The sequence below is a fragment of the Gambusia affinis genome, linkage group LG01, assembly GCF_019740435.1.
Source record: "Gambusia affinis linkage group LG01, SWU_Gaff_1.0, whole genome shotgun sequence".
NCBI classification, from domain to species: Eukaryota; Metazoa; Chordata; class Actinopteri; order Cyprinodontiformes; family Poeciliidae; genus Gambusia; species Gambusia affinis.
This window is the reverse complement of record NC_057868.1, coordinates 30855967-30880697: the sequence shown is the minus strand read 5'-3', so window position 1 is coordinate 30880697 and position 24731 is coordinate 30855967. Positions and strand designations below refer to the sequence as shown.

The window sequence follows — 24731 nt, the reverse complement described above, 5'->3', positions numbered from 1 at the left end:
CTCTTTCAACTCCTTCTTGTGGTTTTCTCTCAGTTCCTTGGTCAGATTCAGGGGAAGGAAGTGCTTCATGTTGGTCAGAAATAATGGTGAACGTGTGGTGACACTGACCATGGCGCACAGACAGGAAACGTAAACATTACAGGAAGGGACCATATTTACTTGTAAGTATGGAAACACTGGAAACTTCCTTGTAATCCAGCTTTTCCCCAACAGTTGGAGTTTTTTGTTTTGTTATTTGCTTGGTTAACATAAGAACCTCTTTTGAAGTGCGTTACAGACATTTTTCCATTCAGTCTTCTGAAAACCTTTAGCTGTTTGACATTGAGTTCATTTTTTCCCCCCATGCCTCAGGCTGCTCAGCAAGCAAGACAAATATTTTTCTGCTTTCTAGGATCATGTGTCTCCTCAGGTCTTTGCGTGCATCTGTGGGCTTCTATACTTTACTTCCCCATTTAGCCGGGGCAGTCAGTCGGAAACTGTTAGACACGCTCTTGTCTCTGCTGAAGCATGTGTCCTGCCTTCGTGCAAAACGTTGGCATCAGACGCTTGGAGTGAAAATGACACATGCCCACAAACGTCACTCACATCTTGCAAAAGTCTGTCAGGAGCAACTTCACGTCTTTTTAATGTGACCCTCCCCTCAGACACAGAGGCCTTTTGCCTTTAATTGTGGGCTTGTGCTGTAAAATCACAGCTTCCTTTAAACGCCCAGGGTTTCAGCGTCAACGCAGAAACCGGCTTTGTAGTTGCAGCCTGCTGCTGCAGGGCGGACAGAAAGGTGGCTTCCAGAGGCTGCCAAGTGGAGCTGAAATGCTTTTCTTCTGCTCTGAAAACTCCGAAGGTGTTTTAATGTACTTTCTTTTATATTTCTAAGTTTAATTGTGAGAATCTTTTCATGAATGTAGTGTTTTGTCTCAAGAAATGCATTCTATTGAGTCATTTTCTTGCCGTATTCACATCAGTAGCAGGCAGAGCTTAATGTCTCTCCTCGTAAAGTGAAGCCAGTACCTGTGCACACATGGTCCTGCTTGCGGGGAGCTACCATAAATGGTAAATTTCATGACAGTAAGCCATTCTTTGTGATCTCTGTTTTGTTCTTCTCGCAGCCGGACTCATTTTTCTGAGCAGGAGCACCTACAGGGGCAGTTGTCAACGAGACAAAAGGGAGGAAAATTAAAATCCTCAAAGTGCTGTCTTCATATGAATATGTTTATTTCATGCTCGTTTTTATAGTGTTGTATATCTTGGAGAAATTGTTTTCAGATTTCTGTGGGATCCCACTTGATAAATCTGGGTTATTAAACCCCCCTGAGGAGCAAACTAATGAGACAGAGAGAGGTGACAGATGACAGGTGGGCAGATTTGCCAGCTGCAGGCAGTTAAGTTTCCTGCAGCTCTTTGTGAAGTATCTCCACAAGAGCTTTGATTTAACCACGAGTTACGTAAAAGAAATCAATGAGCAGCTTTTAGAAAGGTTGACTAACCATATAAACTGTATAAATCAGGGAAAGAGCTACAATTTCCAAAGGCCTCTAAATTCTCTTTTCTGATATTACATTTTAAAGTTGTAATAAGAGAATAGTGGGTAATTAGGTCTTAATTAAAGATTTATGACAGTTTTAGTAACATTGTTTTCATGCGAGTTGTCGAATTCATTCTAATTTTGGGCAAACTACCCCAACCCTAAGGCACATCATGAAAGTACATTTTACCACTACAGTACAAAAAAGTGTCTAGTTTCCACGTTTTTGTGGAGATGCACAAAAAAAGTGCATCTCCACGATCAGGTTTTTCTTAACTTATACCAATTTCTGGCATCTCGGTTCCAAATGACAGCAAAACAAAAATTTTGACTCATACTGAAAACAAAGGAGTTACAAGCTTATCCCAGTTTATGCAATAAACAATTTGGTTAATAGCTCAAAGGATCAAACAGCCAACAATGATTCAGTCCTTTTAGCCTTTCTGTTAAGAGCTGAAAGTCTTCCTCTCTCTTACTCTAATTTTCCTTCTACACTTTTCTTTTAAATGGCGGAATTGTGCCCATGTCCAGGCATGGAGATCTACTATCTTGCAACTTTTGAATACATCCCAGCTTCTACGCAATTGCTTTAAATGAATGGCTCGTTACCAGGGCTCTGTAGAGCTAAAACATGCTGACGAGTCATTCGATTCTAAAAGTTGCAGGATAGTAGATCATTAGGACTGAAATGGTGATACTTAAAACTACCATTCCAGTTCCACTCAGATAGAGTGAAAATAAAAATAACATGGGGACTAACAAGAAAAAGATCTTTTTTTTTTACTTGGTTTCCAATGGACAGTCAGGGCAGATAATCCTGAAAATCGTCTGATTCCAGTCCGCAGCCACTTTCTGTCTGTGTTTCTAGTGAATTCTGATCTGTTCCGCACAGCGTTGGTATCCTAATAACTGAGCAGCAAATCTTCTAACACACTATCCAGTCTAAACAAGCGTCCTCCTTCTTTCTGCTCCTATCCAATAACACTTGGGTAAAGACTCCCAATGCTTCTGCACTGGCGACACGAGCATAAGCATTGTGTTTAAATTATATTAAGCAAAAATAATTTAAGCCTGTAAGAATTCAGTATTTGATTAGGATTAGATGCCAGAACATGACAGAAAATATTTTGGAGTACTTGGAGTACTAAAAATGCTTGTCGTTCAGTCATTTTATTTTATGTTGCACCACCTCAGGATTAAGTGTTTAACACTATGATCACACAGTCTATATAGCTATGTGACATTAAAATGTTAACTTTACCTTTGACCTTAACTGATAGTAAACTTTTATTCTTTTATTTTCTTTTTGACCTTTACCTCAGTTAAGGTATTGACACTAAAAAAGCCACATATTTGTCTTAATTAAATCCCATGCTAAAAAATAATAAAATCTATAATTTACCTCTCACAATAATCCCTTAACGTCTTGCCCCTGTGTGGCTTGCATGTTAATTACATCAGAGATTATAAGAATTGCATGTTTTCTTCCCAGAGGGACTAATCTATTATGGTGCAATCATTTTGAAGGATAATGTCAGTTTGCATGTAGGTCAGCACATATTTATCACGTTTAAATATCGAGACGGGTTCTTTAGTGTTTGATTTTATGAGAGTGTTATTTGGTCCACTTCATTCTGAGAACACCAATGGGCCTTCAAGCTGCGTTGTGCTGTGCTGAACTCAAGGGAGCCATTACCGAGGAAACAGGAGCCTTTATTAGTCTGTCTACTGTACACCTGGCTCCTATAACAACCCTCTCCTTGTACAGTGGTGGTTGTGTGAGTGTTTCCTCATGGTTGTTGGTATGTCTCACTTTTCAGATGTTCGTCTCAAAATTGTTTCAGTAGTTCTGTTTGTTTCGGTTCAGGGCTTTCCCTACAAACTTTGTTTTTTAGTATAACCCTTATTTGCAACTTTTTGAAGTTGAAGGGACTGATCTTGAAAATTGCTGTGAGTCAGACATTTTCTTGAAAGTTCAGTCTGCCTTCAGTGCCGACTTTGCCTCCGAGGAGCCAAGTGACATTTTGAAAATTATTCTGACGTCAAAAAAGACTTTTCACTGCTCAGTACAAGTGACCTTTCTCTTTCTCTGTGTGTGTTGGTGTGAATCCAAGATGTATCAGCACAGAGGAGCAGCATCCCGCTTCCTCTCCCCCTCAACCTTTTGATTTCATCAGCCCAGTCCTTCACACCTGCATACACACACTCTTTCTGGATAAGACCAACCAGACTGGGCTGATCCAGACCGGAATGAGCAACACGTTGACCTGCACAGGGCCGGGCTGGGTCACTCTGGGGCTGTTTGACTGTCAGCACCTTTGCAGACACTCCTTGTTCACATGCTGACATCCATCCTGCCTGGAACAGATGCAGGGTGGTGTGAGAGGAGCCTGTTAAAGGCATGGAAACAAATTAAAAAAATAGTTGTTGAGCACTGTGGATAAAATTTGTTGAAAAAAAAAAAATATATTTGGACAAAAATATTGTTTTCTTAAATAGAGTAAAGAAATAAACCTGATACAGAGATACCTGAATGGGATCTGAAGGTTGCCAGAGGCTGATTGGGTAAAGCTGCGGGGGCTGCAGCACTTGCAGCTCGTGTCGCCAAGTCACGCAAGAAACTCTAGAGCAAAAACAGGAACAGATGGGATTTTTAAAATGGGGTTTATTCCCACTAAATCTTAAAAATAACATTAAAGTAAGACAGTGCTCTTAAACAAAAACTGTAAGGTGTGTAGCGTACACCGCGACTCTCACTCATTCACCACTGGAGACAGGCCTCAGCCTCACTGTGACCCCTCGGGGATTAGACATGTTAAGAAAAAATATATAGTCTTCAATTAAAGCAGATTAGTTTTATTGATCAGAGCTAAAAGCAGTGTGGGTTAGAGCTGTTGTCTCTGCAGTGTAGGTGGTTTTTTTTGGGTTTTTTGGAGCATATTGTACTTGCTGTTGTTATATCTTGTGAAGCATGAGCTGTACAGCAGTGTGTTTCATGATGACACAGTTACACAGAACAGTCTATGTAGTAAAGCACTATACAGTGAGCTCCTGGCTGCTGCCAGTGTGTTGTATTTTATGGTGGCGGAGCTCTTTCAGTTAAAATCTTAACCATCTCTGCATTGACATTGAGGTATGTAAATATAAACACTTATTCTTCCTTACTTTTAATAAAAGCTGTTGTTACTCCAGATGTTTTACTACACGTTTTGGGGTCAAAATACCCTCAAAAATATTTTTTTCAGGGGAATATTAAGTTAATGGAGTACCGGTAGTATAGCGTACCTGATTGAATGTTTCTGTGACGTTAAAGAAACATCAGCAAACTTGCTTAAAGGATTTTTTTTGTTATTATTTTCCTGTGGTTTTAACCTCTATTTAATTTTAATTTCAAATGTATAGATAGAAAAAACTGTATTCATTGAATAAGTTCAACATACACCAATTGCTTCTCTGTCTATTGTAGAGGTGTAATTTTGTGGCCATTCCAGCTGTGTTTTGTTTGCTTGCAGAATGTTCTCTCCCTGTGGGATGTGTTTTATTTGGGAAAGCCAATGATTTAGACCGCCGTGTTTTCAGTAACATATGAATGTTTTTCTTTGGTGGGATTTGAACCCTGTAGAGTCTGCAGTAAAACGTTAGCATATCGCTGTGTGATAGTTGCTATATGGGATGAGCTAAGTGTTCCTTAGTGCTCCGTGCTGCAGACGGGTCTCTATAAATTGAAAAACTGAAGCTTTTTTGCAGCGTTTGCGTGCTATTATGCATTGAGACTTTGCATTCATGAGTTGATGCATTTGTTCCAGGTGGAAGCCGCATTTATTCATTCAATCTACATTTAATCAATCATGAATTAAACCACTGAGGCCGTTTTTGATGAGTCTTGACTATGTTAATGATTGGTAAATCCCACCTGTCAGCATGAGATAATCAATGTATTTGCACTTCAAAGAGCCCTTCGTCAGTACAACAATTGATCAAGCCTCGACCACAGAGGATTTTACCTATTACAGTCCAGTCCCTTGGGGTGGAAACTGATTGAAATTTACTTTGAAAATTCTATTTTGGGCAGTAGGTGCTGGTGACTTATGGAGCAGAACCGTGTTTGTCAAGACCTCCCTCACTTTCTTTGGGAATGGAAAGAAAGCACCAGCTTTGATTGTTGTTCAAGGAGTCCAGTTGGGTTTTTCTGTCGCACTGTGAAAAGCCACCATTGAAAGCAGCCACAGTAGCTTTCAGTAAGGCTTCAGTAGTTTCTGGGACAGTTGGGCACTCATCTCTAACGTCAGGTTTGTAAACCCCCTTGTTTTCATCAAAGCGTGTGTGCGTGTGTGTGTGTGTGTGTGTGCGTGCGCGCTGTCCTAATTGCCAATCTGTAGTTGTTTACAGGGATGCTCAGGGTTACAGAGCTGACTGCAGCCAAACAGGGACTCATTTCTCTGCACCATGCCTCTAAAACCTCCGGTTACATTAGCTCTGGTAATGAGGAAGCAACCACAGGACTGAATTCAAATTTTAATAATCAAGTCCTGATGACATTCTGCTTTTATTGTACCCTCTGACTGTCTTCCTGTGAATTTTATTCACTGTGTTCCTGGTTACTGATTGTGAAGCCTTGAGTCACTGGGGGAAAAGGTCACTAAATGTGTCATATCTCACCCTCAGCTTTTCTTATGACCGGTCGCCAAGGACAGTGGAATGTCTGGGGTACAAAGGATGCACATGTCTGCTGCTTTGTGCTGTGGTTTTCAGAGAGATTTCTGACTTATTCGTTTACTAAACACCCGCACTTTTATCAGATTTGAGCTCCAACTAGAGGGAGTTTGCACTTGAGAGAAGACTCTGACCTGGCTTTTATATTAGCAGTATAAATCAGGTCTGTTGCCACAGCAATGCCCTCTCCCTTGTTTTCTCAGGGAATGTTCGAGCACATTTTAGAGAGAGGTGATTCGTTTTGAGACTGTTTAAAAGTTACTAGCCTAATATTAACTTGCCAATCACTGTTTTTGATTATTCTTAACTAAATATAATGGATTTTGTAAAGCTCTGATTGGTCTATATAACATGTAGCATATTCCAAATTCTCTTTAAAAATGATAAATAACAGAACTATTTAAATTAGAATATTTAGAGTCTTGACTTTATCTTTTTTTGTGTCTACGAACACAGCAAAACCTGATTACTCCGTCACAAAACATGCCATCAGTCACAAACAATTTTTTTGCACTTCTGATATTTGAGAGGATACCTTAACTAGTCTTTCTGTTGTGATCTATTGTCTATTTTCACAAATATTTTAGCATACTTAGTCTGATTAGCATATAAACGTGTGTTCCCTGTAAAAAGACCTTCACTGTATTATTTTTAAATATTCCTAAATTCACATCAAATATCAAATAAACCTGGACTCTTTACCAGAATAAAACCAAGCAGCCAGGCTGTGAAATGTTCAGGTTCCTGCTCTGGGCTCTGTCATGGCAGCCTGAATAAACAGCTTGCATGCCTCAGTAAGAAATGGTTTCCTATAAGACCTTTGCCCTGGTGAGCTTCTCTTCACTCAGTAATGACATTCCCTACTGAAAAGTATTGCTGTAAAATAATTTTGATCATATTTTATTCATTTTTTGATTCTTTGAGTCCCTCAACACATTCCAGCCATCTGCTGCACCCTCGTCCTCTTTCTAAGCGCTCAGCTTCTTCTTATCTTATCTTGCTAGTAGATCACATAGTGCTTATCTGAAATCTTCCCACTTACTGTGGGAGACATGCCACTGTGCCCGCTGTGCTTACTGACCCAAATAAGGGTACCTAACAAGATATTCTACCACCCCCTTGCTTGCTCCCAGGCAGCACTCATACAGCAGAAACTCTGGGCGCCACTGATCCTCAAACAACATAATAAATATGGATCTGAAATGGATCTGCTGAGTAGAGGAACTGGACAGAGAAGAAATGGATTAATGTAGATGCACAATCTGCAGCCACAATGGACGATTAGAAATCTGTTGATCTCTCTGCATATTGTGTGTAAGTGCTCAGAAACCCAACGGTGGACTGACAGTTGAAGCTTTGTTGGTTCATGAAGGAAATAAGCCTCTTTGTAGAAACCGACTTAAATCCTGCAACAGTCCGATTTTTACATGTTGTTGACACCAATTTGCCCTACTAATATTACTGTGGGTGTTTTTGTTATTTTAGTGTTTTGTAGTTGATTCTCTTAAAGTGAGGCTCTTATGTTATTTTAATGTTTAGTGGGAACTTTGGCTTTCATTTACAGCACCCTTAATTGCTGGTTCTCCTAGGAAAAAATGTGTGCATATCTCCAAAGTATGTCATTTACAAGGACAGTTTTGTACAGCTTGAGAAAGAGTTTGTGTACGCTGAGATAGCGAGAGAGAGAACAAGACTTCTGGTAGATAACAGGAAGGCTGAATTATGTTTCTTCTTTTAAAGCCTTTAACTTTTGTCTGTCATGGAACATGTTGGGTTTTGAAAATCATTTTGAAAATTTCAGTTATGCAAAGTCTGTGGTTCATAGTGCTAGTAACAGTAACTATGTTCATCTCAAATATAAAATACTAAAGATGGTTTAAAATGTGCTTGTTTTTAAATGATAGTTTCAGAACAAAACTGTGGCTCCTGTCTCAAACGGTGTTGCCTCAGACCCTAATATAAACATTGAATGACCAGTTGCAACAGAAAAAACTAGAAAAAGAATAAAATGCTGACAATTAGGAGAAGTTGCCAGGTCACAGCTTCACAAAAATCAAAGATAGAAAATCAGAAACCAAAAAGAAATATTGGATCATCTCTGGTTTGGATCCAAATTAACCAGTCACTTAAAGATGAAATCTATTTTTGTACTGAAACCTGCCAGCTTTCTGTTTTTTTTTTATGTTAATCCATGTGTTTTTCTTTTTCTGTGGATTTATTTAAACAGACTATACTATTTGTCATTGTCTCTAGATTTGTATTTCTGTTGTTCAGTCATGGAGTAAAAGCCGAAGTAGATCGAGGTCAGAGCGCTCATTACTGTCTCCTGCTTCACCTGGAGTAAAAAGACAAGGGGAGGCAAAACGAGAAGGAGCAGGAAGATTGGGGGGGAAAAATGCAATAGTGGATATGAAATGGAATTAAGATATTAGTGATGGGTCACCTATCTCTCTCATTTCTGTTGTTTTCCTCATTTTTAGGGGAAATAGAAAGACTGATCCAATATGTATGGGTCAAATTTGACTTTTTATTTGTTGTTCAGTTAATATTTCCAATGTAGCCAATCAAAATTGAAATAATGGAATATGTGCAACAGAGATAGAGAAACTGGAATATGTGTGTTTGTGAGTGTATTGTTTCATTAGTGTTCACATCAGAGACCTGGCAGTCTGTTATCAGAGCCCTACTGTGAGCTCGTCCTCACCGGGGCTGGAGACCCGATTGACTGTTTGTCTGAGCAAGGAGACTCTGCTGACTCAAAGCAATCTGTCTCCCAGATATCAGTGGGACAGGAGGACTGTACTCAGGGGGTGATGGGTGATAAATGATTGTGAGAGGATGGAGGGGAGTCGCCTCAGGGCTGACAGTGACTGACAGGCGGCTGTATTTGTGAATTGTGTGTGCTTGCACGTGTTTGAAGGCTGATAAGAGGTAGGGTATGAATCTTTCCCTTTAAATCACCATCTAGAGATAAGGGTTTCAGTTTTATTAATATGGATGTAACATTTTACATTATCCATATTTTCTATCAACATAAGGTTAAGCTGTTATTGCACTTTTAGTTTATTTTAAATAGAGCTGCAGAATATGTTGAATTGCAATATCAGTGTGCAACGTTGCTATCACAAAGGATTGCACTGATGTAATAACTGGTATTAATCAGTGGGGCTTCTTATAGGAATGGTTCCTGAGTAAAGTCCCTCCTTCTGCTGCTCTCCAACCAATGAAAATGCAGGAAATTATGTAACTCTTGGAGAAATATAAAATGGCTACCATTTTCTTTCCTACTCTCTGTACACATGCATGCAACATATTCAAGGGGAAGCTGAATAGGTTCTGCTTTTATTATGTAGTGCTTATGCATTGCTCTGCCCCTTTTGATGCTACCCTGGGAAACCGCCCAAAGGACCTATACCAAAACCCACCACAAGACGCTATGTTAAGTTCTTTGTGTTGCTTATTGTTTATGAATCGTACACAACTTAAGAGAACTGAAAGATAAATATGAAGATGAATGCATGTTGTTTTTGTTAGGATAAGAGTCACATTCCTTTCGGTTGTTCTTAGCTCTCGTCATGTTGCAGCCAGAGATTTCAGACAGAGATGGCACTGTCCTCATGTTTGCGTCAGACTGAAATACCTGAAAGTGTTTGGATGTTTCTGTCACTCAGGTGCAGTGCAGACCCTGTAAATGGGTTTAAGAACACACTTTAATGCAAAGTTTCAGGTTACAGCTTAAAATATTCCCACTGTCTGCTCTCAGGATGTTGAGTCACACCAGGTGTAAAGAGACTGGTAAAACGAGAGATTACCAGTTCGTCTGTGACCACAAACAGAGAAAAAAAGACTGAGATTAGATCTGTCTTGTTTTTGTTTAGAACAAAAACTCTTCTTATAACTTACCCGTTTTCGGTGTAATCATTTTAGGATCTCCTCTGTACCGGACTCGGAAAGCCTGCTTAGTGATTAAATGTCATATGAGTTGTTGCGTGTCATGGACAAAGTCCAGGGATTATGGGGCTCCTCTGTGACATGCAGTCTTGTCACTTGGGGCCCCAGGAGGAGGAGGAACCAGGATCAAGTTCAACAGGTGAGCCAGACAGGTGCAGCTTCAGGAACACTGCTGGGAACCGGCAGGTAAAACGTGTGTGCTGGAGCGTAATGCAGAGGTGAGCTTTGAAGGACTTCCCAGGGCATGTGCGTGACACATACTGGTCTTAGCTGTGCACACGCGCACAGGAAAAACTGGGAGGGCAGGATTTATTGTGACACTGGCTGAGCAGAGTTTTACCGGCACTTGTTCTTTGGACTTTGGATATTTGACGCTCAAAGACTTTACACAAGGTAATGGTGTTGTACATGTCTTCATTTTTTGATTGAATTTTACCAATTCAGGTGTTATACTGACGGTTTAGTTGAGCTGTGCAGCTTTTTTTTTTTTTTCTTTTTTTTTTTTTTTTTGCTTTGTTAGATTTTCCTATTAAAAAGCGCAAGAATCAGCTGCCTTCCTCTCTGCTGTGTCATCAAGTTGCTGCTCGACTTGAGGGTCAGGTTGAGCTCTCAGGTAACCATGGCTACACCGTGTTTCCATAGGTAACAGCTCTTGTGCCTCCCTCTGCCAAGGCTGTTTGCTTTTCCCAGGAGAGACCTCAACCAGTCTTGGGTCTGGGAGTTCTTGACAATCTGCTCCTTTGGCTGCTGGACATTTTTGTCCTCTTCATCACAGGTTGAGCATTTCCTGTCTTGCTTTCTTGAGTCATCTCTGATTACCGCGCTGATTTGGTGAGCCTCTCCGTGGAGAATGTCTTTTTTGTTTTTTTCTTTTCTTTCTTCCTGTGTATAACGCAGAGCCTGAAGAGCTACTTTTATTCCACTGCCGTCTGCCACACGGGGCGGGAAGCGTAACAGGACTCATTACCGACTGAATGTTTTTCTGCTTCCACTGCCTGCAGCACAGCTTCAAAACACCAAATTAGATGTGCCAGGACTCTTGTAAGGTGCTTGGGGTAATTTTGGGTTAAAATTAATTTGAGAAAGAACCGCTGTGACACTGTGTCACTGGGGTAAATTCAAATCTCAGGAAAATAGCCAAGAAATTAGATGCAACACAAACAATGTCTACTGTCTTGCTGCTTTTTGAAGCCAATCACAGGCCTTGCATGTAGTGCGTTTTAACATGAGATTTCTTTTTTTACCGGTCAACTTAAATTCTTTGCCAAAAGCAAAATAGAACAAAAAACTGAGCTGTATATGTTAAAAATATATCAGTAAACTCCTTTCCTTCCTGTTTTTTTATTTGGTTGATCCTAAATATGGTGCTTGGCATGTTTATGGGTAAAACAATGTAAGAAATCCCTTAAAATAAATTCACATTGTATTGCATTTTGCACATTTTAGAAAAATCCAAATTTAACTTGATTATTTTTCTTCAGTAGCTGGAATAACAGCTGTCATTATTTTTACAGCCCATTTGTTGTTATTAATACAACCCTCTTCTGCCAATAAGGAAGCAGCCTTAGTTTTTATCCATACCCAAAAAACTTAATCCTTTTCTCATCTGATGAAATCTCATTGTTTGGGTTAAAAGTGGCTATGTTAGTCTACTTTTGTCATGGTAAGACAGAAAAACCTCGGGTTACTTTGGAGATAACGCTCTTTGCTGCACTTCTTCAACAGTAAGCTTTAGAGAATTTTTTAAATACCTCCTTTTCAAGCCTCCTCACACTGGATGCTATAATACGTTCCAGTCTTTTTTTTTCTTCTTCTTCTTACTGTTGTCTTTCTTCTTCTTCTTCTTCTTCTTACTGTTGTAGTTTTAAATGTTTTAATTATTGCTATCAAGTTTAAGCTGTTTTATTGCAGCTCTTTCCTGACCTGTGAAATTCAACACACATTTTCCTTCTTTGAATGTCATTCTCTTTTGTCTAGCAGGATCTAGATCATTAAAACTGCATCCAAGAAAAATATGTTTTTTTTATTCATATACAGATTGAGTTCAGTTTTGAAGCATTTAATAAACAATATAACATACAGGTCTGATACAAAGCTGAGTGATTTGTTCATGACTTGTGACAAAGAATAAAAGGTTTCTCTATATAGTGGAGCTGGGGTTTTTAACACATCATTTACAGATTTTCTGTCATTAACATGCAGGCTGAGGATGACATTCTCTGCCAATTCCAGTTATTGGAGTGTTTTCTTTTTCTTCAGAGAATTAGACTATGTTGGAAAACTCCTGCTATTCTTGGAATGACCTACTTGTCATATTTATTGCATATTTTATGCAAACTAAGTTTTAATATTGCCTTTGACACAAGTGTTAACTTAGTTTTTTATGTCCAATGTGAAAATTTTGTACTTCAGTCATTTATATGTTTAGGCAGAAACTGGTTACAAAGACACCAGAGTTTAATAAAATCAAGAAAATTATACTGCAAAAAATATCCCTTTTTTATTTTTTGTGCAATGTTCGTTAAGGCACATCAGGCTTGTATAGTTCATAAAAATATTATATATAAATCTTGTGAAATAAAATTGCATTTTACCTTTGCCTCAAAGTGGAAGTCAGTTGACTGGAATATCTTGCATCTTTATAAAAGAAATAAATAAAAGGGCATACCACTGTTCTGTTTATGTAACTCACACATAGAAACACACAATCTATTTTTAGAAGACGTTCAGAGCAGGTCAGATGTAATGAGTCAGATTCAGGCCACAAACACAGACAGAAGCCCGTGGCTCTTCTCTGCAGGACTGATGCTCTCAGCCTCCTCTTCTCCATTTCTGATCTCAAAGCGACTTCCTAAAGCACACAATGCCATGAAGGGCATTCACTGACACTGCTGCGTTTCTGTGGCAGCAGGATTATAGTAGGATATAGACGTGTTTTTCAGTGGAATCTTGTTAGGAGTGATCGATATCTAAAATTGTGGGTGATTTGTTTTCCTGTCTGCAGATCTGCCGGCCTCCTCCCTGCAGTACTCGTGTGGATCAGTGGACTACCTGTGTTCTCCGCGGCTGGCAAAGAAAGGCCCAACCACCAGACCATGTCACGACAAGCCAGCCATCAAGCCGCGGCCCCAGACCTCCACCTTACCCCAACCGCCGACTGCTCAAAAACCTCAAGGTAAAAATCCCATGGCACGGTGTGGCCCCTGTTGTCGTAGTTGAAGGGTGTCCGCAGGATCAGACCCCTGCTATTAACCTGTCATTGCTTCTGTGCCGACAAACCTCCTTTCTCTGTGCGGCCTCACTCTGCCACTCACGCTGTTTAATAGGTCGCTGCTGCAGGAGCAGCTGGTGGAAAAGGAGGCCAGCGGTTCCCAAGTGTTTGTGTTTTGGTTTCATTTGAAGAATGAAAAATATGAACAACATGCGCTAAGTTTGGAGAGCTTCTGAGGAGCAAGACTGGGACACCGCAGACTTGTCCCCGATTTTTAAAAGGCCTCTTATGCCAAGGGATAAATCCCAGCTAACTGTACATAGCTCATCATCAAAGTGGTGATAACTTTAATGCAAAGTCTGTCTTTGGAAATTTCTGAAGCTGAAAAGCCTCGTGGGAGGATTAATATATAATGACAGTCCATTCAAGTGTGTTAGTGGGTGAAATAATTTAACAAGATTCAAAGAATCTGGGTGCAAATCATGTCTATTTGAAATAAAATTAAAGTCTTGATCCTTAAGGGCACTCAACATAATAAAGAATACTTAATAGTAAATGAGTATCACACTTTTTGAATTTTTAAGTAGGAACTAGAACTGGAACAGATATCTGAATATTTCTGATACTCCTAAAAATTTTAAGGCAAATATTTTTAAACAAATAAACTCTTTCTGCTCTTCATGGCAAAGCATTGGTTCTAGAATAACATTTTTTTTGTGTGTTTTGAAATGTAAAGTAATTGCCAAAAAAGCTAAGATTTGCAAATTAGATAATTTCGTAATGTAAATAAGTAAAGTAAATTACTAAAAATCTGCTTTAAAAAGATATAGACAAATGGAAAAGTGACTAAAATAGAAGACCACAATTAGATTAATCTCTAAAGTGCAACAGAATGAAAAACCCTGATTTAGTCACCAGACTAATTCAGGGTTTTAGTCTGGTGACTAAATCATCAAATTTATAAATATGCTCTTTTTCCCAAAAAAAGAGAATGCAGTAAATATTTGGAAATGTTTTGAATCGTCTTTGTTGTTGATACTTGAATGTACACAACACTGTACTCTACACAAATTGAGAGGAAACTAATTCTTGGTTTGTCAGTGATTAGGTGTGGGCTGACTTGAGTTTCTTTCCGGTTGATATCCTTCTGTAGAAATCCCTCGGTTTCATTGTAGAAACAAAACTGTAAATAGCAATGTATAACATGATCAAATTCTGTTCTTTTAACAGATAAGAAAGAGTTATTCTTTTGTCAGTAGTGTTGACAAATTCCTTCTTTTGGACATGTTTCATGGTCTGGTAGAACATAATGAAATAAATGAATACCTGCTCTTTTCAAGATACTAGATAAAGCTGCTTAATCTGATATGAATTTCCACAGCAGACTTCTGCAGAAAACCAAGCTTTGAAAAAGCACATTGAGGAAAAACAACCGTTAGTTATGTTTTGTGTGTACTTGAGCTGACGACATCACCAATCAGTTTGCATTATTAAAAACCTGCAAAAGAGGAATTTGATGGAAATTATTTGAATAAATATATATATATATATATATATATATATATATATATATATATATATATATATATATATATATATATATATATATATATAATATATTTTTTTTATATATAAAAAGACAGATAGAAATATATAAAAAGAATTAAAACAACTCTGACCTGTTGCCTCATGTGACGTCACAAGAGACCTGTGCACATGGAAAGCTTGTTTTTGTGTTTTATTTTGAGTACACTGTGAAACAAATAAAAACTGAACACAAAATGTTGTGAATGTTATTGATTTTACTGGAAGGTCTGCCTAATGGCTTTTAAAGTTTGGTTTGTTGGAGAAATTATGAGCCTTTGATCTCTATGAGATATAGAATTTAGTGTTGAATATGTTTTGGTCTATCACCATTACACCCACACTGAATAGACCTTTCATGAACTAATACAAAAATGTATGGAGAAAAGCTGCCACCATCCAGTTTGTCACAAACGAACCCCCTGACTGGATGATAAAAATAGGGTTTACTATTTTGTTCTGACTTGAGAGGAAAAATGGGAGTGAAGCTCTTTCCTGGGATGGAATTATGAGTAAAATTTGGAAACAGGCTTTTTGTTTGAACACACATCTGCCAGTGAGTCAGTATAGGTTTGGCAGGAAGGAAGGGTCTATTTTCTTTTTAGATCTAAAATAAGGTCAGCAGCCACTCCCCTAAAAGAGATCTACAGTTAAATATTTTGCTGTTCTGTTTATTTGTTCAGTTATTTGTACAGTTATATTCACTCCACATCTTTTTCTGTTCAGACTGATACTGCATTCATTTATGCAGTTAAGTTGGTATTAATTTGCTTAGTGAAAACTGAATAATGACATCTAAATGTATAATTTTGGTAGTTAGTCAAAACTACTGAAAAATACAATATTGTGTCTCATAATATTGTCTAAATTGGATTAAAATATTTTTAACTTCAACTTCAGTTAAAGTTAGGAGCTGGACATTTTTCTGAAATTTGTCTCCTGTAGAACATGTCATATTCAGTCATTTCGTTTGTCTCAAATACACACAAAGCAGGATCCGCACTTTTGTTTTTCAACCTGATTTTGAAAATTATTTGTATTTTGTAGAATCCTCCTACATTCGTCAGTGTAAAAAGTCCTGGTTGGTCTCTTTAACAGAGGCTCTGTTTGGACATTTGGATGCAAGCTTCATCATCATATTGAAACATGCACACAGAGGAAGTGCTCACTTGAACGACTGGGACATTAAACTTTATTTCCTGCTTTCAAACAAATTGGTTTCCTAAAGTTAAATTAACGCAAATATAAAGACTGAGATCAAAATGATAAGCCAGTAATGTGCATGCACGCATGAAGCAGTTTTGGTTTCAAGTTTTTTTTTTTTTTTTTTTTTGTTTTTTTTTTTTGTCTGGAAGTGTTGTGGGTTACATACACACACACACACACACACACCACACACACACACACACAGACACACACAGAGCTGTCAGCATCCTGTTCTGAAATAAGGAAGTAGTCCGAAAGCTGTCACTGACAGTCGAAGTTACTCTGCCTTGCTGCTATGGTTCCTTTCAGTTTTTAAAAGTTTTTCTCTCTCGAAGCCTCAGGAAGGAGCAACCAAGGTTTTTGGCTCAGCCATGGAGATTTTCTTCCTGGGATTTATTTGTGTCACCTGATCGTTTCTCTTCATGCCAGCAGCCTCATGCGTCTCCTCCTGTTCTGATGCTCTCGTATTGTCTGGATTTATGCATGTGCAGTGCCCCCTAAACCTGCGCACCTGCTCGCCCTTGGCCAAGACAAGAAACCTAAGAGGATCCCCCCGGCGCCCTCCAGGCCTCTGCCGGCGCCTCCTCCTCCTCCTAAGCCAAAGCCTTGCCTGAACCCTACTGGCCAGGGAGCACATCCACCGAAAGAGCCTCAGAAGGTTGGCCAGCTCATCGAGAGGTTTAATAACTCCAGGTAAGAGGCTGGGAGGGAACTCTCAGTTCATCTATCAAAGTCATCATTTGGATTTTTTTAGTGGTTCCATATCCCTACCCTTGAATCTTCTCGGATTCTGTCATGTTACAACCACAAACTTTAGTATCTTTATATTGATTTTTTGCAACACACTATGTTCTGTGTAATTTTGAAGTTTAGAAAAAGTTTTTGTTTTTTTTTTCAATTGATACTGTGTAAACCACATAAGCTGCAAGTCTTGTGGGGTTTTGTCTCTACCAGCTTTGCACATCTAGTCATCTACGTTTTTGCTCATTCTTTGCGTAAAGCTTAACCTCAGCGATATTTGATGCAACACGTCTTCCCACATATTCTAGGTTGGTTTTTTGCTCAAGCTTTGACTTTATTATTTTGTGCTTTTCTCAAAACAACTCCACTGTGATCGTTCCCTGTCTGTGGGTAAACCAGCCCCAGTCTCAGGTTTTCTTCTCCATGCATCCTCCCATCAACTCCTGCCAAGTTTCTCGTCCCTTGGGAAGAAATCCATGTCCATAGCATGGTGCTGCCACCACCATGTTTTAACATACGGATTCTGAGTTCAGAGTGATGTGCCTTAACTCACAGAATTGTCCAAAAATATCTTAGTCTCTTTTGACCACAGCAGCTTTTTTTCACCTGCTTAGTGTGACCCTTATATGTCTTCTGGCAAACCATACACTGTAGGACTTACAGCTTTCTTTCAACAATGACTTCTCTCTTGGCGTAACTGTTCCTTGGTCTTCATGACGCACTTTGTGGTATTGCAAATCTCTGATTTCACAGATTAGCTGGATCCATACCGAGTTTATAACACAAACCTGGTTTCTATCCAACAAGTTTAATTAGGCTGGATCAGAATAAAAGGGACTGAATACAAATGTAGGTTACAATTTTTAGATTTTTATTTTGAAAACATTCTGAATCATTTTCCTTCCACTTCAAAATTATATGCCTTTTTGCGTTGAGCTAGCATATAAAATCATCATAAAATACCATAAAGTTTGTAAAAAGATCCAATGCAAACATGTTAAGAGAGTATAAAAACTTTTGAAGGCATTTTACAAATGTGCATTTGTTGGTGGATAAATATAACAGATTTTTTTCTTCCATGCTTCCAGTTAGTCATTAATTAGTGATTAATAATATCTTTCTGTCCCAGAGTCCCCATCCTGGGGGTACTCCCACGGTCGCAGCTGCATCTTTGTCTGAGAATGGACACTGCGTCTGACCTCCCTCCATCCTGCAGCGTGGACGCCTCAGCGAAGGTCACTGGAGACTCCTCCACCGTGGACAAACTTGCACTAAGCCCCTCCGAACGAACTGACGGCGTGTCCGAACTTTCCCGTCTTGCCTCAATGCACATCGACGGCTCGGACAACGGCGGGCTGGACGACTGCGTGGAGCATGACATCACAGAGAGGGTGGGCTGCATCAACGATGCGGACCGCGAACAGGGCTCTTCCCATAAACTTACGGACAATCCCGACTCCTCGCAGCAGAACGGGAAGATTCCCAACCGGGACAGCGGCATCGACAGCCCGTCGTGTGCCACCGAAGGGGAAGCGTTCCCCAACGAGGACGCCATCGACGAGGAGGATCATTACGACAGCGTCACTGAGACGGAAAGCGTGTCCTGCTGTGTTACGCTGGACAATAAGAGGGACTCGACGCAGGACGAGGACAGTGACTTAGACGAGGGGAGCAGCGGCGAGGTCCCAGACTCACAGCCTGGGTATCTGACAGATACACACTCAGACACACATAAAGTGAGTACCATGCATGCCTATCTCCTGCAAAAGTTTCTCATTAATCCAATTCAAAGCTTTCATCTCTGCAGTCTGTTTAATTTTCCTGTCTTGAGGTCATTTCTCTGGATTTTTCAGCAGGTAAAAAACTTCATCTCAGACACTCAGACGGCCTTTTATGTCACGGAAAAAAACAGCCTGTGTCTATTATTATCCCGGCTTGAGTGAATAGTTTCAAAGAGTTTTATGCATGAAACCTTAGACACTCTAATTGCCTTAGTTTACTCGGCACAAGTGACTGACTCCTATCTAAAAGCAGCTCTTCCCATACATAAAAGGGTAAATACCTGCCAGAGAGCTGTAACAGGAGCTGGAGTGGATCGCTCGATCAAAGCCCACGGCCTGAAGTTTTCCCAAAGCTGAACTAAGATTTCACTTGGGCTATTGATTGTAAACAGCACCTGTACTTGAAACTGTGTGCATGCATTTCCCTCTGAGACAGACTGTCCTGTAAGTACCCTGAAGTTTCTGATTTCAGAGGATCAAATGGGGCCAGAACAGACCAGTCCAGAGAGATTAAAACGTGTGCAAAGAAAACTTTTGTGCCAACACAAAATGTTTCTCTCACAGATGATTTCTATGGATATAAAACACACCCAGATCTCGCATAACTGTCACATGAAAGCTAGCGCGTGCAGCCGCTGCCGTCTGTCCACACCCTGAGCGTTTTAGGAGGAAAAATGCACCGCTGCTCTTCAGCACTTCCTGATCCCGACACTGCTGTGCAGAGGAAGGGTGTGCAGATACATGTTGTTGCTGCTCTATGTGTGTGTGAACCCAACATTGTAGCTGACATGTTGATGGGTGCATAATGACAGCCTTGTCACAGAGGATGTGGGTTTTTCAGTGATGCACACTGCAGGAGGACGACTGAAAACAACTTCTGCTGTCTTTGCGTGGCCTCCACTTACGAACAATGAATGTGCTGCATTTCGTTTTCTTCAGAATAACGATCGTTGAGAGGTTACAGGTGAATTTTGAGTTCCCTTTAAGTACCCAGGAACATCAAAATCTTACTGTGGGGGAATGTTTGTAGTTAAATGGAATAGATTTGTTGTGAAACCCACATTGTTGCATCAGACTCGATCCTCCATGACTTCGGTGCATGTTCAGCGGGCGAAGCCAGAATACATTTTGTCTGTAGCCTCGTTTTATTTAAGTTTACTCAAATATTTTTCGGTTTATTAGACTGTTTCAAAAAGTAACTGAAAGAGTCAAAAGAAAGAGGAATGATGTTTCTCAGTTTCACTGATGCAGCCAATATACACATCCTGCTAGTTTCAGTTATTAAGTTTACAATAATCTACTGCAATACTCTCACGTGCTTTTAAGAGCTGGTTGGCATTTTTAGTTCAGTTTTTTTCTAAATATATTAAAATATGCACCTTAATCATTCCCTTGTTTATTTAGAATTCAAATCAGTTTGATCTGGCATATAAGAAAGAAGCTTCCCACTTTGATAAAAGTATCAATTTGTTAATCTTTTTGTGTTTATCCATATTCCTCAGTGCTCGGAGGCTCAGAAGCTCCTCAACATCGCCAAAGAGCTCCTCCACACTGAAGAGGCCTATGTGAAAAGACTCAACCTCCTCGACCAGGTAACACACCGGCCGCCTTACCTCTTTCTGGTGGTGGTTAGATATGAGCTGGATTTAAACTTTCACCGTGATCTAACTCCATCAGAGTATGTTACAGGAAGCAGCGTAAGATTAATCTTGTGAGAATATTTCTGCGTGTATGCGAGTTATATTTAAATGAAAAAAAAAAACAGCTTTGTGACTGGAGTGTGAACTTTTGCTTGGTAAATACTATAATCTTCATCTGCTCTGCATCTGCTTTGGTAAGCAACTCGTGTTAATCCAGTGCTGTGGTTCAAATTAAACCCAATCGATGTTCACTCATGGAAATGACTACTTCATTATTTGCAGAATATTCAGCTGATTCTTTGCTCCTCGGTCTGTTAGACTTTTGTTGCGTTGTGATGAGAATCCTCTGCCAGTGGTTGACTTCTCTTCCTCTTTGCTCAGCTCATGTGGTGCAGCAGATAAACAGCTGCCCTATTGCAGAGTAACGTTGCTTTATTTGTTTCCAGAGGGCAAAAAAGCCTCATAGTTTGCTTCCTGTTTTTGTTCTTGCTACATCAATGCCCGTTTCTATGGTTACTGAAAAGCCCACCTGTGGTTGGGGCTGGTACGGAGGTGAAAGTGGATGTAGGTAAGGAGAGGGGTACATCACGAGTCATGAAAAAAATGTTATGCGATTATAAATTTTGACCTTACGTTTTCCTCGCTGTAATATATTGAAATGTTAGCAACCACATCAAGCAGATGTGTTTTCTTTTTTTTAATTTTACATTTATAATGAGAGCCACATTCCACTTTCATGAAGTTCTGTTTTTGTGCATGTTGTACAGAACCAGTTTGCACCCAAGCAGAAGTAGAATTTCACCTTTTTGAAAATATTTATATCAACTGTTAAAGAAGCAAATCAGTGACTCTTTCATTTGTTGCTTCACCCATTACAGCTACCGGCACTCCTGATAAAGATGTGTTTCTCATAGTCACTCTTCAAAATGAGAAAGACAGCAGAACATGCCATTCAATTAAGGCATATATGTGTCTGTCTTGTCAAGTCAGGAGATGCAGTTGATTCAAATGGTCCAACTACTTCCTCACCTGGTCATAATGTTGTGCAGATGCCTATCAGTGAACCATCATTTGTTGCAGCTGTGTTGAAACAGGAAAAAATTAAACCTGCAGGATATTGGCCCTTCAGGACCAACTTTGGGCACCACCGATCTGGAGATTGTGCAAAGAAAAATTCTCCTTCTGTTTGCCCCAACCTTGTAAAATGTTATAGGAGAACACTAAGTTCTTTTCCCTTGGCTAACATAGGATTGTGCAAAAAATAGTAGCGGTAAATGTACCAGTAAGTGTGGCACCAGTAATTTGTTTTAAAAATTATAGGTTTGATTTTTTTGTTCTTGTTGTTTGTTTGTTTTCAGAGTGAGTTTCTGCAACTGCAATAAAACAGAAATTTACTTTTGGCTTTTTCCACGTTTACTAAAGGTGCAGTATAATGGGGAAAGGACTGCTGTGAAAGTTGGTTTGCAACCAAGCATCAGTGGATTGTAACCTTTTTTACTCATATTTTAGACTCTTCCCCTACCCCCAAAAAATTCACAGCCACTTCATTGTATCCAGTGGTTCAAAGTTGAACTTAGATCAGAAGAAACAGTGTTTGGAAGAAATTAAACAGCTGCAACAAAAGCCAGAATATCTTGATAATTGGTTTGTGATATGGCTCAAGATCCTTAAACATTTCCACAAATAACGGTGGCTGAGAAACCGACTCAATGCAGCTTAATTGTGCCCTCATAATAGCTGGGTGGTTTCAAATTGAGCCATGTTTATGGTGCAGCTATCAGTCACACTCAAACACAGTGGTGTTGTGCAGCCAATAAATGAGAACTTGCAGAACAGAGTGTAATGCTTCAGTGTTAGCAGCTGGTATTTGAAATTATATTAATGGTCACAAGGTGACCTTCATCATCTTGTGTGTTACAGAACCTTTTTCAGATCCAATGACTCATTCTGGGTAATTGGAGAGATGTAACAATGCATATTGGCATTTTAAAGAAATATTTTTTTCCAGCTTCCATTTATGTACATCTGTTCCATCAACTTTCAGTTTTGTATGTACAAAGGAAATGCGCTGCTTTACATTTACCTCGGAAGTCTGTGCTTGAGGTTGAGAATGATGTGGCAACTGATTGCAACACCCAACCATTGCTTGTAGTACTCCTTACAAACATTATTTTAAGCTGTATTTTCTGCATGCAAACACCACTTTTAATTTGGTCAGTTTAGATTTACAAGCACTAAATTTAACTTTGACTTCAGACGAGTGTGTCACCCAACGTGTTCCACTGCAGCTCCTATTGTTGATGCCAGGAGCTGCCATATTGGATATCAAAGTCGGTGTTAGAAAATTTCTCTGACTTTCTGAGTGGGAAGTCTGGCTTCGGGAAATCAATACATTAAATTTATACAACTCTGAAGTCAAAGTTGCCAAATTCTGACTACAAATGAAACACATCGTTGCTATCATTTATTTGCAGTTTATGGGTTTCGTCTGCTTTTGCTACAAAAAAATTATGATTTTTTATTTTTTATTTTTTGGATAAGGCTTTGCCTTAAAAAGTTATGGGGTTAATGATGTTATGGTCAACATAATCTGTCTGAAAAAGGCTTGTCGTCAAAGTGAGCCAAGTAGATGTTAGGGTTTGTTTGAAGAATTTAAATTATTTCAATGTGCTAGTTTGATGGATTTCATATATAAGTATCTAATTTAATACCTGTAGATAACTCTGAACAATATCAGAGAGAACAATGTCTCAAAATGAAAATGAAATTGTTTTTTAACATTTCAGTTACCATTTCCTACAAAACAACTTCAACCCAATGAGATGTGTTAAAAAGGTGTTAAAATATAAATTTGCATTATTTTGACTAATCTTGTTACAGCTCTCATAATTCAACAGATTATTTCTAATCAATCAGCATGAAACATTTTCTCTTAGTGTTAGTGGATCTGAACTTAAAATTTATTCTTATGGTTTTGATTTTCACAAGGTTTTTTTTTTTTTCCTGCAGGTATTTTGCACTAAGCTCACCGAGGCTTCAATCCCTCAGGACGTCATAACAGGGATCTTCTCCAACATTTCCTCCATCTACTTATTCCACGACCAGTTCCTGCTCCCGGAGCTCAAGACAAGGATTACTGGAGAATGGTGAGGAGAAAACACACCATCTCAGGAGAGAAGGGCAATCTGGTCAGAGTTCATGGAGGATGAAGGAAGCTTTTCAGTAACACTTGTGTTTTTGCTCCAGGGAATCAAACCCTCGCATTGGAGACATCCTCCAGAAACTGGCTCCTTTTATGAAGATGTACGGAGAATATGTGAAGAACTTTGACCGTTCCATGGATCTGGTCAACACTTGGACCCAGAGGTCATCTCAGTTCAAGAGTGTTGTCCAGAACATACAGGTTTGTTTCTGTGGTTCAATGTGTAGCTTGATGATGATGAAACACTGGTTCTTTCATTTCGTCCTGCAACCTTTTTTTTGTTTTGTTTGTACTTCATTTGTCAAAAGTGTGAAATGTACCAGGTTGAAAACCAGTGAAAAAGGGCCAAATGTTCAAATAAAAACCTTCAGAAAGCCTGGAGAACTATTTATCAGGATCATTTTAGAAATCCAGGCATAAAATATTGACAGAAAAAAAGGTTTAAATGAATGTCAGTAGGGTCAGGAGAAAAACTAAGTACATACTTTTCTAGGATTTAAGAGGCAACATTGTAGCCAATAGGTGTTAAGATACATGTTTGATTGATTATCAAGCAGTAGGAGTTTAGGTTGTAGTTTGGAAATGTGTTTTTTTATTGTTTGTTTTGTTTGCTTTTTTGCTAAGTGCAGAGAATTAGAATCTCATTTTGTGCTTGACCCAACAGAAACAGGAGGTGTGTGGGAACCTGACGCTGCAGCATCACATGCTGGAGCCGGTCCAAAGGATTCCTCGCTACGAGCTCCTGCTCAAAGACTACCTGAAGAAGCTGCCTGACGAGGCTCTCGACCGCAAAGACGCAGAAAGTAAGACATGATGAAGCTAACGCACAAACACTGTCGTCAGTCACAACTAGTAAACTACGGACTGAAAGGAAACCCTTCAGTTTTTTTCACTTCTGGGATTTCAGTTTTGAAATCTTTAAACTTTGTATCAACACGCCAACAGGTTCCTTGTGCCTGATTGGTTTGTGTAACAAAGTAATAATTGACCAACGCAGGATTTTCTATGACACATGCACACAGCTTCAAGGAGCAAATTGTGGACAAATCATTGGGCAAGTTGGCTGAAAGTAAAACTGTTGTCTTACATCCTGCAAAAGGCGTGGAATAACTTGTTCTACAGGTTTAAGCTTTAGTGAAATAAAATGAAAGTCCTTGAACCAGTGCAGAACTCCTCTCTG

The 24731-nt window shown here is 39.3% G+C and overlaps 1 protein-coding gene and 1 long non-coding RNA gene across 4 annotated transcripts in view; one reads left to right on the top strand and one right to left on the bottom strand.

The window, feature by feature from the left end:
- fgd (faciogenital dysplasia) overlaps positions 1-24731 on the top strand; it is a 69114-nt gene that overhangs the window by 32345 nt on the left and 12038 nt on the right. For 2 of the 3 annotated variants that reach the window (XM_044113433.1, XM_044113444.1), the window contains exons 2-8: positions 13191-13361; positions 16679-16880; positions 18058-18664; positions 20212-20301; positions 23359-23495; positions 23596-23752; positions 24216-24354. In XM_044113433.1, the coding sequence (XP_043969368.1) occupies positions 13191-13361; positions 16679-16880; positions 18058-18664; positions 20212-20301; positions 23359-23495; positions 23596-23752; positions 24216-24354 (1503 nt within the window). Of the gene's footprint in view, positions 1-10910; positions 11018-13190; positions 13362-16678; positions 16881-18057; positions 18665-20211; positions 20302-23358; positions 23496-23595; positions 23753-24215; positions 24355-24731 lie in introns of those variants that run through there. The other variant, XM_044113454.1, reaches the window with a different exon arrangement.
- LOC122829142 lies at positions 1257-9982 on the bottom strand. The gene is made up of 3 exons (XR_006370333.1): positions 9876-9982; positions 4052-4145; positions 1257-3912 (listed from the first exon to the last, which is right to left on the bottom strand). It is a non-coding gene; the product is annotated as an uncharacterized LOC122829142 (long non-coding RNA).